This window comes from Pyrgilauda ruficollis, unplaced genomic scaffold (assembly GCF_017590135.1).
Source record: "Pyrgilauda ruficollis isolate IOZ18807 unplaced genomic scaffold, ASM1759013v1 scaffold20, whole genome shotgun sequence".
In the NCBI taxonomy this organism is placed as follows: Eukaryota; Metazoa; Chordata; class Aves; order Passeriformes; family Passeridae; genus Pyrgilauda; species Pyrgilauda ruficollis.
Window position 1 is genome coordinate 2,239,937 of NW_024519207.1, and position 15,579 is coordinate 2,255,515.

Below are 15,579 nucleotides of genomic sequence, written 5' to 3' on the forward strand. Positions count from 1 at the left end.
TAATAGTTCTGTTCAAAGCACAAAATGAGTAGATGGTATTTTATATTTAATGGGTTCTAAAAATGGATTTGAAAGGTCTTTTAAAACCTGTTATTTCTCCCTCCATGTTTTTAGAGTAAATTGCAGCCATTCATGAGATAGTTTGTCTTTATAAACAGAACTAGGCTGTGGGTTTAGTTACATTTTTCTTTGTTTCCTGAGGAAGAAAAACAAGGCCTTGAGATCAACAAGAGGGGAACAGGACCTACTAAACAAAATCTTGTGGTGACTTTTATTCAGTCCATCATTAATCCTAGGTAGAGTGAAATGTGTTACTTAAGCTTGGAGTTGATGTATCTGTGCAATACTTTGGAATTCTCCTTCAGAAGGCACAGAAAGCTCCTAGAATACTGGCAGCAGATAAAGGAATACCAATAACTGACTTCAAGTTTTTGCTACAGCTAGGCTAGCTGCTGGTCTTGCTGGGATCCTGGAATATCTTGCCTTGTATATGTTTCTGTCCTACATGATACATATAGAGAGTTTATCTATTTTTCAAGTATTTGTTTCTGAAGTAGATTTCGTGTATGCATGTTGAACCACTTTGATCAGAATGGAATGGGTGCTATTTATATCAGTCTTAATACATAGAGTAGTAGTTCTTAACCTGGGGGTCATGATCACAAGATACTATGCAAATATTTTGGTTGGACACAAAGTAAGTCACACAAAATCCGTCCCAGAATAGGGGGAATTGCAAGTACCTTTTGAGGAGATGGTTGCTTCTCTAAACAGCTGCTAGTTTGTCAGAATATGCTGGCAAGCCTTATTCTTGAAGTCCTGTGTTAACTATTTTTGCTGTTTCTGTATGCACTCATTGAATACAGACATGCTAGGTGTCTAGCATTCCGTGATCTGAGTGTAAAAAGGCTCAGAAACCCATTGTGCTGCAATATGTGGTACATGAGAATAAATACCTCAAGCTTTGCTGTTTTGTTAGTCAATATCAGTGGCTATTTAATGGCTGAACAGAGTTTGTTGCGTCATTTTAAGTAACTGCTTTTTTTCCTCTTAGGGACGAAACCCTTTTTTTCTGGAGCCAGCAATAATTATAACAGTTACTGATGGAAGTAAATTAACTACTACCAGTGGGATACAGGAAGAGGTAAGATCTAACCTCTGGTTACAGTAATGTGTACTAAATATTGTTTAAACATTGATACTGTTTACAGTAGGAGCATAAGTGGCTCCTCAGAAGAATGCTCATTAATAGCTTAAACGTCCTTGTGTCTTGATTAATTTCAAGTGATTTATTTTTATTTCAAGTAATTTTATGCAATAGTACTATGAAAAACCAAATAACTCTTTTTCCTTCATGTAACAGAAACCTGTGGTGCAATTGTTGGTCTGTTTAATAGAATGAGTTTGCTCTTTCTGTCTAAGGAGTTCATGGCTTTTAAACTACGTTAGCAGAAAAAATTGATTTCTATAAAGCATGTGTGTCCTTAATTGGTCTTGATATAAGTTCTTTTTGTACAGACCCAAGTTAAAGTAATGATTTCCCAAAGGATGTCGCCACTAGAGAGTATGTGAAACATATACTACTTTCACACCGAGTTCTTAAAAAGATTATAATCAAATCAGTAGTGTTTATAATTCAAGGTAAGAGCTAAAGAAATGTATTCCAAGTTAAATCTGTAGAGCAGTTTAAAATCAAGATCTTGATATATGGAGTACCCACTCAGACATCTGGCAAACTCAGAGATACAACAAATGCTGAGGCATTGAGCTATTTTAACTTACTGGCCGTTTTGAGTTCTTTCCTTAAAAAGATGGAAGTGGTAGGATTGGTCTGGCCAGCTCAGTGCCCGTTCCATGCAGTAGTAAAAAAAAAACCAAAAACCAAAACAAACTATAAGAAATCCCTAAGCTCATTTCCTTTTCAGGAAAAAGGTTAATATCCAAAGGTCCATTTTAAAACTTAAGCGGGGAATTTAGACTTTTGCCTGTGCTGCACCACATTTGACTGTACAGATTAACTTGTACTTTGCTGTTCATTAGTTACTCAGATTTCTCCTGATAATGTATTATATTGCATTCTTACAGCACTTACAGAATTTGTCTGTATGAAAAGTGGTATTTGAGTGGTTTTTGTAATAGGTCTGACTTGAAGAGAGTTGAGTGATTGTGTAATTCTATGTGGACTCCTAACAAGCATAGCTAGTAACTGAAAGGGAATATCTGGATCCATGGTAACAAGTAGGTTATCTGTGTGAAATCTCCCTTCCATTATACTTTTTTCTACCCATTAAGCTATTTTCAGATGGATTCTGTGATAGAATGTGTGCAGTCCAAAATACTGATTAGAGTAATCTGACACTTTTAGAGTCTTTTGCAACATACAGTGCTGTTAGCAGCAGAATACCGTTTTGGGTAATCTTTCAGCTGTGTGAGTCCTTCATTGAGGAGAAGAATCTCTGTTGTCAGATGACTTGTAAAATATGACACTGGCATGAGGAACACCAAGGTGCTCAGAGGGTGAAACTCATAACCTCTGGGTAGAGGCTGAGAACTGGGTTTGTTCAGTCTTCAGAAGAGAAGACTGGGGAGTGCTTTACCACCCTCTGCAGCAGCTGAATAGGACAGGGAGCTTGTATTTTCCTGGAGGTACCCAGGACTGAGATAAGAGGCAACAGCTGTAAGTTGTCCCATGGGAAATTCTGATGAGGTATCAAGAAAATCTTTATCTGTGTGGGTGATCAAACACTAGACATGTTGTCCGGTGGTTGTGGAGATGGTAAAAGCTGCATTGGACGAGGCCCTGAGCAGTGAAAAGCCTCTGGACTCTGTAACTGTCATGTCCTCCTTCTGGTGTACGCAGTGCTATGATTCTGTTACATTTCCTTTCATCTTTGTTACTCAAAAAGATTTAGGTAAGAAAGCTGCCTTAGTAGTTAAGGTCTTTCTGTTACAACAAGAATCAGGACTTCTGGAGGCATGCAATCATTTGGTCATACATTCACATCTTTAAACTGCTGTAACTTAGGTTGAGACAAAGGTGGCTGCGTAAATCTACTAAATTCAGATTTGGCTCATGAGCAGTGCTGATTGATAAGTGTGTGTCATAAGTGTGTGCTGCAACCAGAGTTTGTGTTGTGATCATGTCAAATCAGGCGCAGTGTTACAATTTTGTGATTGTTAAATTGCATTCTAGAAATGCAGAATTTGCTCTAATAACAGTGAATTAATGTGGGGTTTTTTGTTATAAATGAGCCAATGTAAAGGTGTTTCATTCCTCCAGAAGGCAAAGTGACCACTGTTCTTCCTGCAGGACAGAATTTGAATGCAGACATTTTGAATGCTTTGCCATGTGTGTATACTGGGTATATGTTTCATACCCAGCAAAGGATGTGATTGGTTTTTTTCTCCTGTTTTTGGCCATAGGTGTACACTATCAAAGAGAAGAGGAACAAAGCATTGAAGGGTGCTGCTACTGTCTTTGAGGGGTGATCTTTTGCAGTTGTCAGTGTGTGTGCTATTGATCAGAATTTTTCTTAGTCTACCTTGAGTGTCCTTGACAGTTACCTCTCAAGTTGGACAGGCAGAAGTGAGCTAGAATTAGTACAGGAGCACCACCCTGGAGATACGGAGTTCATTGCTCCTCTTTGGTTTACTAACAAAGCTTTTTCAACCACTTTCAAATGTCTGTTCTGTTCTTTGGGTTTGACTTCGACTTGGCTTTTCAGAGTTGATGTTGGAAGTGATCATATCCCACTGGCTATGACAACAATGTTTTTACTTCCTAGCATTGACTGAGGCAGTGTATTTTTAGTTCTTTTAAGGCATATGTACAAGGGAACCAACAATGTTGGGCTTTTGTGTTTTTTTCGGTTTTTTTTTTGAAAGCCTGTGAAGCCAGCATGGAACCTGGAGGCAAGTTTTCTCAAAGCTTTGTCATTCAGGTGAATATTTGCATTCTTACCAATGAAATCAGTTTATCACTATGGGAGCACTGTCATTTGCCTTAGCGTGAAGCAGTCAAGCTTAAACCCTGTTTCAGAGCTCTTGCTGAATTCTTCAGATGTCCTGTTCCTTTGTGGATTTTAAAATGGATGTTGCAGATAGAGCCTTGCCCTTTAGTGAGTGCCGCTTTGTCTCTCATGGGTGTGGTTATTCTGACTGAAAACAGAAATTATATTGTCTATGCAGTTTTCTCCACCTGCACAAGTCAGTAACACTTCCAGTTCTGTCCCTCCTGGCACTGCTTTTTAATGCATCAGTGCCAATGCACTGAAAAGTGCCAGCATCAGTTCTATGTTCTGTATGGCTTGTTGACCATACTCTTCCCTGGACTCACTAGTTCGAGTCAGAACTTGAGGAGGGGATGGGCTCATACTGTTGGCAAACCATCATTAATTAGTTGGTCCCATGTTATGGATTCCTTATGGAATGGCCTTTGCTTCTGGCCTGATCCCTTAAATTCAGTCGTAGCCCTTTCTTCATCTTTCATTAAGCAAATACTTAAATACTTGAAGGGATTTTTTTACTCCTCTTCACATTATGGAATAAAATACTTTTCGAGTTTTACAACAGCTGAGCTATGTTCCCTTGTCCTCCCTCAGCATACCCTCTAAGTAGCATTAAACTTTTCTCTAAGACTGAAATGGAGTTATTAGCATATTGATACATTCTGATAAATTATTATAAAAGCAAAAAGCATGAACAATGCTGCTTGGTTTCTGTATGTTGCCATTCCTCTGATCTTCCAGTTATGAGATGCTATTACAGGAAGAATCCATGGTTTTCTTGCTACTTCATCCCACGGCTGTTTGGCATTGTCATATTGATCCTTCCCAGAGCTAATCACCTTGCATTGCACTTGTAACAGCTGTGACAAGTGTCCCAGCAAGGTTCTGCTTACTGTCAAGAATAATCAGGAACTTTAAATGCTCTATTATGTTTTTTTATCATAGTTTCTCCAGTTAAAATTTCTGATTTCTAAACAAATTATGCAAGAAATATATGGCAAATATCATTAAATGTATGTCCCCATTCTTTCTTTTCTTTACTCTTCCTGTTAGCAGCAGTTTTTGGGTTCACAGCACTTGACACTGGGCTCCAAAGCTCTTGATGTGTAAATTCTTAATGTGTAACTATCAGCTCAGTGAATGCTTGGTGGAGGCTAATGGTGGTCGTGGAATGGCCAAGTACATCATGTATTGACATGGTGTGTCAGTTGACCTTGATGTCTTTGGGATCTCCTTGAGTTATCTCCCATGGAAGAACAACTTGTCTTTCTGTGTATTTTAACTGCATAGGATTGGATGGAAAAAGATGGGAAAACATAATGTTGTTGGTAACTATAAGTACAGTTTCTCAGTCTGTCAAGAGCTGATGTTTTCAGCTGGGCTTGAATGGTTACCTGTCTTAGTCCTTCAAGGATGAAAGGCTGTATTTGCTTGGAATGTGAGATGTCTTGTCTGTTTTTTGGGTACCAGAAGAGCATGCAAGGAAGGGTACTTGCCGATAGTTTTTTGTTTTTTTGGTTTTTTTTTTGTACAAGAAGAGAAGTTGACTGTGGGCATATTTTTTTTTTTAGTGCCTAGTCTTCTAATGCCCTTTTATGAGATATCGAGATGGAGCTGCCTGTTACTATGTGGGTACTAAAACTTCAGCAGTGCTATTGGTGCCCCTTGTAGTGGATGAGCCTCTCTTGCAGCCATTGACAGAAAGAAGATCATGGTCTTTCTCAGACTGCCCTGCCAGTGTAGTGTTCTAATGCTTGTCTAGCTTTTTTCATCCTAGGGTCTCTAGGATCCTCTTTATTTTTTTTTCCCCCACCAGGATTTTAGACTGTGCTGCTTCTCATGATTGCATAAATGTAGGTAGAAACAAGGACTGAGAATAAATGAACCTGTTCACCAATAACCTTGTACTGAAGAGGTCTTCTAGAACACTCTTATCTTCCACCCCCTTGTAGTTCTGGAATATTTTAGTTGTTTTGGAGGCAGGAAGAGAGGCATAAGGCACGAACTGATTGTGTAGTTACATTATCATTGTGGTATTTGGGAATGGTAGGGCTTCTGTGTGCACCTCCAAACGAATAATGAGACAAGACAGCTGATTTCCAATACTAAGCTGGGAGGACACTTGTTGTCTGTATACAGGTTGAAGACCACAGCTGGTAAATAACCTTCCCTTAGTTCAGTCTACCTTTGTTTCATACTGGTTGTTGAGAAAGAGGAAAATGTGTGCATGCCTTCATATTAAAAAGTGCGTGGGGAAAGAAATGAAATGCAGGATGTAGAATTCTAGGCTCATCTTAGTTTCTGCTAGGTATGCAGTTGCTATGGTAATACAATACCAGTTAAAAAAAAAGGTAACTGGAGATGGTAATTTGAATCTATAACTTTGCCAGTATAAATGTTAAAGGATGTTAAATTTAACTGGAATTAGATTGTTGGAAGGAAGGTGAGGACATTTGACTTGACGATGATTGCTTTGCATTTTGTCTTAGAGTTTGCAAACTTTCCTGATAGTAATATGTGCATCATGCAATGGCCAGCTTCTGATTACTCTTTCATTTTAGAGTTCTCTACATATAACTAGCTGAGCCAATGAAGTATTTTGTAGCTTGAGGTAAACTGAACTCAGGATACTGTTGGTACAGGATTTAATGGAATACTTTATATATATGTAAATATTCATAGTAAAAAATATGTATATATGCTGCCCGAAGGAAAACAATGCTGTTACATAGGTGTAACAGGTTTGTTTGCAGATCAAATGTACTCTTTGGAAATAGTATATCTTCGGTCAGATCTAAGTAGGAAAGCTTGAATGGAATTCCTTAATACCCCCAAGTGAGGATGGTGGAGTCCTTGCAAATCAGTCTTCTTACAGTCAGGATTCCAGGCCGTTAACTAAGAATGTGGCTTTTCTTTTAAGTTCTTTTAACTGAGTTTCCATTGTCAGGGAGTCGTTATGGCTCTTTGTATAGAGAGGAAAGACATGCATGTCAAACAGTTAGTTATAAGCCACTGTGTTCCTTCCCTTTGACCAGTTTCGTGTAAAACGAAGCATTTGGAGAAAATAGTTCTGTTCTTACATGCACTCTGTGCTTGCATAAGCAAAAAGAGAAATTCTGGGGGAATCATCAGGTGTGCTGAAAAGTCCAAAATACTCTAATTCTTGGCCACATTTTGAGTAGTTTTGTCATGTTTGTTCTTAGTTTCAAGATTGTATCAATAAATTGATTGCTTTTCAAGCAAGGTATGTTTTTTTCCCAGTATGAGACGCTGCAATTATGTAACTAGAAATAGCTGCAGGATCTGGTTTTGGAAATCAGGCTTTAATGCTTTCAAGCTATCTCTTAAAAATAAGCAAACAAAAAAACCTTTTTTAACAGTTTTTTTGTAAATTCTCTAACCACTATGAACTGGAAATGAAGGCGATATATAATGAGTGCTTGTGTGGATTTGCATCAAGGTTTGGAACAGACGAGTACTTTCTTGCTAGCATTGAGCTAAGGGTTGAGAACTGGGATTTTTTTGAACGCTGCATGAGAGAAAATGAGGACATGTTGAGTTTGCTTCAGCATGTGGACTTAGCTCCCTTGTATTTGGTGTGCTAATGGAACTGTTTGCACCACTTGAGTCATTGCTTTGGGGGCGTTTTTTCCCATTTTGTTGCTGCAGTGCTCCAGGTGAAATGAAAATTTTGCTTGTGCTGACAGTGGTATCAGCCAGGGATGTATCAAAATTTCTGGAACTTGGAATTACTTGTTGCAAATCTGTCTATTCGGGGCTTCTGTAGTTAAATGTTTGGATAAGCTTTCTTTTTCTCACTAATGTGAGAAGTATCCGGATGCGAAAAGAGCATCTAGGACCTTCTGAATGCCTTGTGCTGTCCTTTAGAAGCTTGTCTCAGTTTTGTTAATGAGGTATTAAATGTGTGTGGAGAGAGAAGTGTGCTTTTATAGAGTGAATTGCCATTGCTATGAAACCTGAATTTTTGTTTCTTTTAAGAGCTGTGTATTCACAGATTTAAATCCCTTTCCAGCTCCATTTACCTCTCAATTCCCCTTTACCTGGAAGTGAGTTGACTAAGGAGCCCTTTCGATGGGATCAGAGGTTATTTGCTTTGGTTCTTCGTTTGCCTGGTATTACAGCACCAGAATCAGAACAGATGACAGGGGTGCCTGTGGATGACTCTGCTATCACACCTATGTGTGAAGTCACAGGAGGTGAGTGCCCTTGTTCCCTTTGACAAGTCATTGCTTTCCAAAGTGTAAATTAATTCAGTTTAGTTAAATTAATTGTGTGATTCCATGTCATGGAATAAGGATTTCTAAGTTCTTACACTCTTGTAAAAACTCTCAAGACTGTTATAATGAAACTAAAGACACTTAAGCATTAAAGCTACAGACAATTAAATGTAGCCTATCTTGGAAGAGTGAATCTACTTTCTTCAGAAATGTTTTGTAAGAAAACTTAATTTTTTCCCTACTACACGTTGGTATTGCAGTTAGAAATTGTAATAATTGAGTCTGTTCTGCAGTACAGTTTTGGTTAATTCCTGTCACACTATGGTGTAAAAAAGCCAAAGTGAAGGAAGTGGGTTGTTTCAGGTTTTTTCCCTCCAGAGCACACAGAATGCCTTTCAGAATGCATAATAATTCTACAAAATTGATGCTTTTCTCAGTTACAGATCATATTGTTAATATCTAAGCAATTATATTCCAGATCAAACTCAGGCATTGAGTTTATTACGTTTTAAAAATATGATGATTCTTCTAATGCATTAGAGAGGATGTGATAAAGAGGAAACAAAGGGCTTTGAAAAGTATTCCAAAAGGATTTGATTCCACTGCTTTGACTGTATGTAGGGTGGACGGGCAAGTGCTTTGACTGAAATTTGTGGACAGTTTAAGTGTTGATGTCTGTCACAAGGGGGAGCCCATTTTCCATGAATGCCACCAAGAATTTGAATTAGTCATTAAGGGTCTAAAATACAAATATTTCCAATGAGGCACTTGTCAGTGCTTCACTAGGCTGCCTTGCTGCTTAAAAAAAGAGGGAGTGTTCTGGAGAAGCTTTAAATCAGTGATCCTGATCCATACATAAATCTACGTGTGTGGTGGTTGAACAGTTTTCAATGATGCGAGTTAAAATAAGGGCAGAAACACTGAAGAGCTTTAACTCTGACTGTTTTGTTCCAGGTCGATCATATTGTGTGTGCTCTCCAAGAATGCTGAATCAATGTCTTGAGTCATTGGTGCAAAAAGTGCAAAGTGGAGTGGTAATAAATTTTGAAAAAGCTGGACCAGATCCCTCACCAATTGATGGTACTTGAAATTTTTTACATTGTGGTATCAAATAACAGGGATGACTGTCATCAGTTGTAACTTAGTGAATTTAATATAGTAGTTATCAAGTCAAAAGGGTAACTATTGCAATTTGAAAGACTTAACTACAAAAGGACCCACCTGTTAAGTCTGAAATTTTGCAATGTCTCAAAATACTGCCTGTAGCTGCCAGACATTCTGCATTTGGTCAAACCACTCAGGTAGTCTTAAATGCATTTGTTAATGTCAGGCATAGTTAAAGGGATTTATGGGTTTTTAGCAGTTTTTAACCAGCTGGAAATGTAAATAACATGCTATGGAAAGACCTGGGCTTATCCTTTTTTCTTCAGTGTATTAAAGTGGCTGTGTTAAGAGTTAAAATAGCAAATGCACCTGTGTGGCATTAATTTCTCATTAAATGGCTTAGCTGGGTCTGTCTTTGGATGTTACTGAGAAGTTTGAGAGATGTTTTCAAAATTTTACTTTGCTGCAATAAAAATTATGGCAGTATCAGTCATGTATATCACTTCTTAAATGCTTGAATTTGAAGGTTATCTGTTAATGAAAATGGAGGAAAAAGAAACATTATAATGAAGGGCTCTAGGTAATTGCCTTTCTGGGCTCTCATCCTGTAAACATTCAATGCTTATTTGGTTTCTCAGTTTGTGTCTTTGCAGACATGCTTACTGACAACTATCTGCTATTCTTAAAAGTAATATTAACTACAGGAAGGGCTTCTCTGGGATTATAAGTCTTTGACTCTTCACAGAAGTTATTTAATACTGTTCCTGAGTTTTAACACTATTTTGACTCCAAGCCTTTTTCTTCTGTAGATGGGCAGGTGGAGATATCCAGACCCTTTGGACCCCAACCTTGGCACAGCTGTCACAAACTTATCTATGTCAGACCAAACCCTAAAACTGGGGTTCCTATAGGACATTGGCCTGTTCCTGAATCCTTTTGGCCAGATCAAAATTCTCCAACACTGGTATGTACTGAAGATAAAGCAAAGGGTTTGTGCATGCAGGAATATTCCAGTATTTCCTATTCAGAGGATTTTTTTTCAAATCTTGATGTATGTGTTGCATTGTAGCAAATGTGGAAGCAGTGATGCATGCAAGCCTATAAACTAGAGATGAGCAAATAAGATGGGGTTTTCTTTTTAGTAACTTTGAAGCATTAGGAAACTGCCTGTAACATTTTTGACCAGAACATGCATGTAAGTGTTTGTTTGAACCCTGTTAAATATCAAATGGTGGCACTTGGTAAAAGCCTATCAAATTCTATTGCCTCATAGAGGTTATTAATAAAAGATAATATGATCTTGACAACTTGAATCCCTGTGGTAGTTCTGCTTTCATTCTAGTAAGTGAATATTGTTTCGTCTGCTGTGTAGCCACACCTTCAGTTTATCCAAACTGAGAAAACCTTAGCTTTTAAATTTATTAAGAATTAATTTTATTCTTTTTCATAAAAGAATGTATGCCACTGTCTTTTCATCTGAGAACTAGTCATTAGTGTAGTGTAATGCATTTTCATGTTTCTGTTTATATTTGAAATCATTAAATTAGAAATCCTGCAGTTGTGTAATGGTTACCTACATTTCATGATTTTTGTTGAATCCTTCTGGGTTTTTTGCTGTGAAACGGATGTGACTAATACTCACTGAACTTGTCATAAATTTTATCTCTTGATTAGAAAACAAAGTTGTTTGAAATAGAGGTTGTTTTGTTGAGGAGTGATTGAGTATGAAATTTTAGTCATATTTGCAGATTTTGACATTTGGCATCGGTGGCCATACTGATTAAAAGATGTGATGTTCCATATATGAATAAAAGTAGATTTTCTGTAATCATTAAAAAAAACCAAGAGGTCATTATGTAGTGGATATTTGAAGGCTGTTCTGTAGGAAAGCTGGTTCTGTGTATTCCTTGTAATCACTGTCAGTAGCATATCTGCCTCCATTTGCCGTGTAGAGTCTGTACAGTTCGCTACTCAAGATCTTAATCAAGATGGATAAAATAGATCTTGCCAAGTAAAGAGTTATTGAATGAAATCTTTGAAAAGCCTGAAGTTTACTTACTCAAATTGCAAAAGGATGAGATTTTTTTTTTCTGTTGTAGTGTGTATAGCTCTCATAACTATAAAGCACTGTCACGTACAGCTGAATTCTTGTTGACACCAATTGAAATTGAGTTCTACCTTCCTCATGCAGTGTTGGGGAGCTAAGTTGCTGATAGTGTTCAAGACCTGTGTTTCAGTACTGTTCCAACAGTAGTGTTCAAACACAGCATATGTTGTAATCAGTGTGTATGTATGTAGCATATCTTGTCTGCTTAAGAGTTCAAAGGTAAATACTTAACTTTGCCTGCCTGTTACCTGATCCACAGTGGAGTGGTCTCAAACAGTAATTGTAACAAGACTTAAGTCTACTGTGGCTAATGACACCACCAAGGCTTTCTTAAATGTATATGAAAATCTGCTAATAATTATGCTGGCAGATCAACGTGTAAATGGCTCCTTCAACTGCTCAGAGGTAAAAATAGTTCTGCTGTGCAGCAAAGGATTATTGGACTTCTGAAGTCTGAGTAGTCAATTTCTTTTGCAGCCTTTTTATTTCTAGTCTAACTTTGAAAGCTTGGTCAAAAACTCCACCACAACTATTTATTAGTCGTATTCATTGAAAAGAGTTGTTCTTCGTCCATTTGGTTGGGCCTCCTGTTTGGTGTCTGGTTGGAGAGCCCACCATCCTCAGGGTGGAGACACTCAAAGCAAGACCAGCTCTCTTGGGAGATAACTTGTTTGGGTGGGTTATCCTAAAATGAAGAGCCTAGAGCTTAGACATAAAAGAATTGCTTTCAATGTGAAGTGGTAAGATGGTCCAAGAGACCTTTTGTTTCTCTGCTGCATCTTGTGTATTTGTGAGTTACCTTTTTGTAAATGAAGTAAATGGAAGGAGGCTTCCCAGTTGAGCTCTTATTCAGATTCTAGTGGCCTTGGGGAAAGGCTCAGAGTAAGTACAAGAGCTTGTATTCCTCCCTTCAGTGGAAGCTGTAGAGCTTCTGTTTTCATCCCACTGAAAATCAGCTCTCCCTTTTGGCAAAAGAAATTCCAAGTTGTTAACTTGGAGCTGAAACTTGAGACACAAAGGCCTTTTTTCTGTGATTGGTAAAAAAATTGAAAAAATCCAAACACTCAAATTCCTGGAATTGAAATAACTTTTTTTCCTCAGGCCTAGTCAAAATGTGAGTTTTTAAAGTTTCTTTTTTTCTGAATTCGCGCTATTCTTGATCTTTATAATTGTTTGAATTTTGTAACTGGTAAATTTGCCAAGAAGGAAAAGCTCCTGGCAAAGTCAGCAAATGCAGAAGTACAGCACCTGCTTCTGTAGGGAATGAAAATGGACATGTCCCAGAGTAGCATTGAGGATGTTTTTTGTCCCCAGGAGGACTTATTCCCATCTGTTCAGCTTTTGGGTAAATGCAAGAAGTCTTAGTTGCATATTGCTCTAGACTAATGATGTGAAGTAATTGTCATGTATTTAGAAAACAAGATTCCTTCAGAATACAACAGTGTAAACATCATAAATTGCGTAGGACTCATTAACAGTAAATGAATCATGTATTGAGTAGGTTCCTTAAATACATGTGTTTTCAAAGAATCTGTATTGCTTCAGTTGTCATAGCACAAATGCTTTTTAATTGTTGTGCAGCCTTACTAACAGCGGAATACTTTGTTTAGCCACCTCGCACATCTCATCCCGTGGTGAAATTTTCCTGTACTGACTGTGAACCGATGGTCATTGACAAACTGCCTTTTGATAAATACGAATTAGAACCTTCACCACTGACCCAGTTTATCCTGGAAAGAAAATCCCCTCAGACCTGCTGGCAGGCAAGTAGAATGCACGCTGAATTGAAGTTTGTGAAATGCTGTATTTCGTATATCTTACTCTATAATCAAAATAGAATGTAAAGTTTCAGAACACAATACTTGGAGTGTAAATCCAATGTAATGTGTTTTATTGCAGGTGTATGTGAGCAATAGTGCAAAATACAGTGAACTTGGTCATCCTTTTGGTTACTTGAAAGCTAGTACAGCGCTGAATTGTGTGAATTTATTTGTGATGCCTTACAATTACCCAGTCCTGCTTCCATTGCTAGGTAAATATCACTTCATACAAATTTGCTTACGTGGTAGGTAACTGAAACATTGATATCATCTAAGCAGATTACTGTAATTAATGCCAGTATTAATAACACCTGGAGAAAGGTAGAATCAGTAACTTGTTTCACTTGTTTCTGATTGTCTGTCTTCATGACTCAGACTCTGTGTAAGATGATTTACTCAATCATCATTTGCAGATATGTTTTGATCTCACTTTCATTGTTTTAAGAGCCATTTTTCTTAATCTGTTGTCTCAATACCAATTCAATTTGATAATTTATCAGGTTCCATTTTTGGCTGCAGCATTAATCTTGTGTGTGTTTGGCTTAGTTGTATATATGTTGATTTTTAGATAGTAATTTAATCATTGAGGAATTTGCATTTCTTCAAGAGTTTCTTTAGCTAGAATTTTATTTTTTAGAAAAAAAGATGCAATGCTATCTAGCCATGCCTTTCATTTTGTTGCTGTGCTTTTTTTATAACCATTAGATGACTTGTTTAAAGTACACAAGGCAAAGCCTACGTTGAAATGGCGTCAGTCATTTGAAAGCTATTTGAAGACAATGCCTCCTTATTATCTTGGGGTAAGATGACTGTGTTAAAATTTCTGGTTTATAGTTGTCTTTCCACTATGGATGTAGTCTCTATTTTAAGTAGAATAAGCATTAATTAAAGAGAGAGTAGTTAAATTTCATTCATAATGAGTGTTTTCACTGGAGTCCTGTGGGAGGCCTGAGACCTGAAAGCTATGGAATTTTTTTAATTTCATAATACACTGGGACTTGCATATAAATTAGATTTTTGTTTACTGTTTCTGTATAAATTGAACAGTTTTAAAACAACAAAAAATGATGCCCCGAGTGTCTTTTTTTGTTGTTGTTCTTTTTGAACTTTCAGAACCTCAGGTTCTATTTGAAATGGGTACAGTTAGTTGAAGTGTGTATAAAGTTAAATATGACCTTGCAATATATTCCATGTTTCAGCCTTTGAAGAAAGCTGTGAGAATGATGGGAGCACCAAACCTTATAGCTGACAATGTGGAATATGGACTTAGTTACAGTGTCATTTCATATCTCAAAAAGTTGAGTCAGCAGGTAATGTTGAAGCAAAAGAGCAGTAAAAACTTATTCTAATAGCAGGATAATCTTAAAATACTCAAGTTCAGTGGCTTTGTAGGAACAAAAGAGCAGAAAGATCAAGTTAGTACTTTCCTCTAAGCAATTACCAAAAAATAATTTTGGTTTTTTGAATTGAAGGAAAATACAACATTTAAATACAAACTTTATAAACTGAACTATACAGAGACAGATATGGAAGTACAAGCTGAGATTTTTTCCTATTTAAGGAGTATTTTCACTTAGCAGAGAGTAACATACTTTTATCCAAAAAAAACCTTTCTGTCTTTAAAGATGTTTTAGTATTTTTTCAGGAAATAGGGATTTATTCTTGATGCATCAGAAACAAAGTGTTCTTTCTTTGGCTTGTGGCATGAAGTAGAAAGTGTTCAGTAAATAAGGTAACTGACATAACAGAATATCAAATAATGATACAGATGTAGAAATGTCAAGTGACTGTTTGAAATTGCTGACTGTGTTCAGAATAGTGCCTGAATCTTTGACTAGGCTCCTGCACCAGATAAAGCATTTCTGCCCTGCTACCTTCACTTTTGAACTGTGCATGTTAAGCTTTGTGTTCAAGATAAAAAAGAGTAAACTTGGAAGTTCAAGAAACAGTAGTGCCAAGTACTTGTAACTTAGGTGATGAGTTTTTATGGACCAGCTTTTTCTTAAAACATAAATGAAAATGATTATTTGAGGAAGCAAGTGTCTCAAAGTCTAGAGCATATCCTGTTAAATCATAGTCATATTGCTCACTAATCTAAACTGATGTCTCAACCTAGACATCTTGGACTCCTCTAAGATGTAATGACATGCACTGCAAATTGTACTTAAAACTTTTGTAACTTCTGATGGGCCCTGCCAGTAAAGACTCAATATTCTCAATACATACTCAAATTTTTGAGTAGTCTATGAATTTATGTGAAATTGTAAAACCAAAATTGGCAGTTGTGTTACTAAATTCCTTTT

At 37.1% G+C, this 15,579-nt stretch overlaps 1 protein-coding gene across 4 annotated transcripts in view; it reads left to right on the forward strand.

Moving 5' to 3' along the window:
* Positions 1 to 15,579, forward strand: part of INTS6 (integrator complex subunit 6) — a 39,013-nt gene that overhangs the window by 15,790 nt on the left and 7,644 nt on the right. For all 4 annotated transcript variants that reach the window (XM_041466961.1, XM_041466962.1, XM_041466958.1 and 1 more), the window contains 8 exons: positions 1,055 to 1,144; positions 8,041 to 8,224; positions 9,200 to 9,325; positions 10,159 to 10,313; positions 13,067 to 13,219; positions 13,356 to 13,488; positions 13,982 to 14,076; positions 14,476 to 14,586. In XM_041466961.1, the coding sequence (XP_041322895.1) occupies positions 1,055 to 1,144; positions 8,041 to 8,224; positions 9,200 to 9,325; positions 10,159 to 10,313; positions 13,067 to 13,219; positions 13,356 to 13,488; positions 13,982 to 14,076; positions 14,476 to 14,586 (1,047 nt within the window). The remainder of the gene's footprint in view (positions 1 to 1,054; positions 1,145 to 8,040; positions 8,225 to 9,199; positions 9,326 to 10,158; positions 10,314 to 13,066; positions 13,220 to 13,355; positions 13,489 to 13,981; positions 14,077 to 14,475; positions 14,587 to 15,579) is intronic.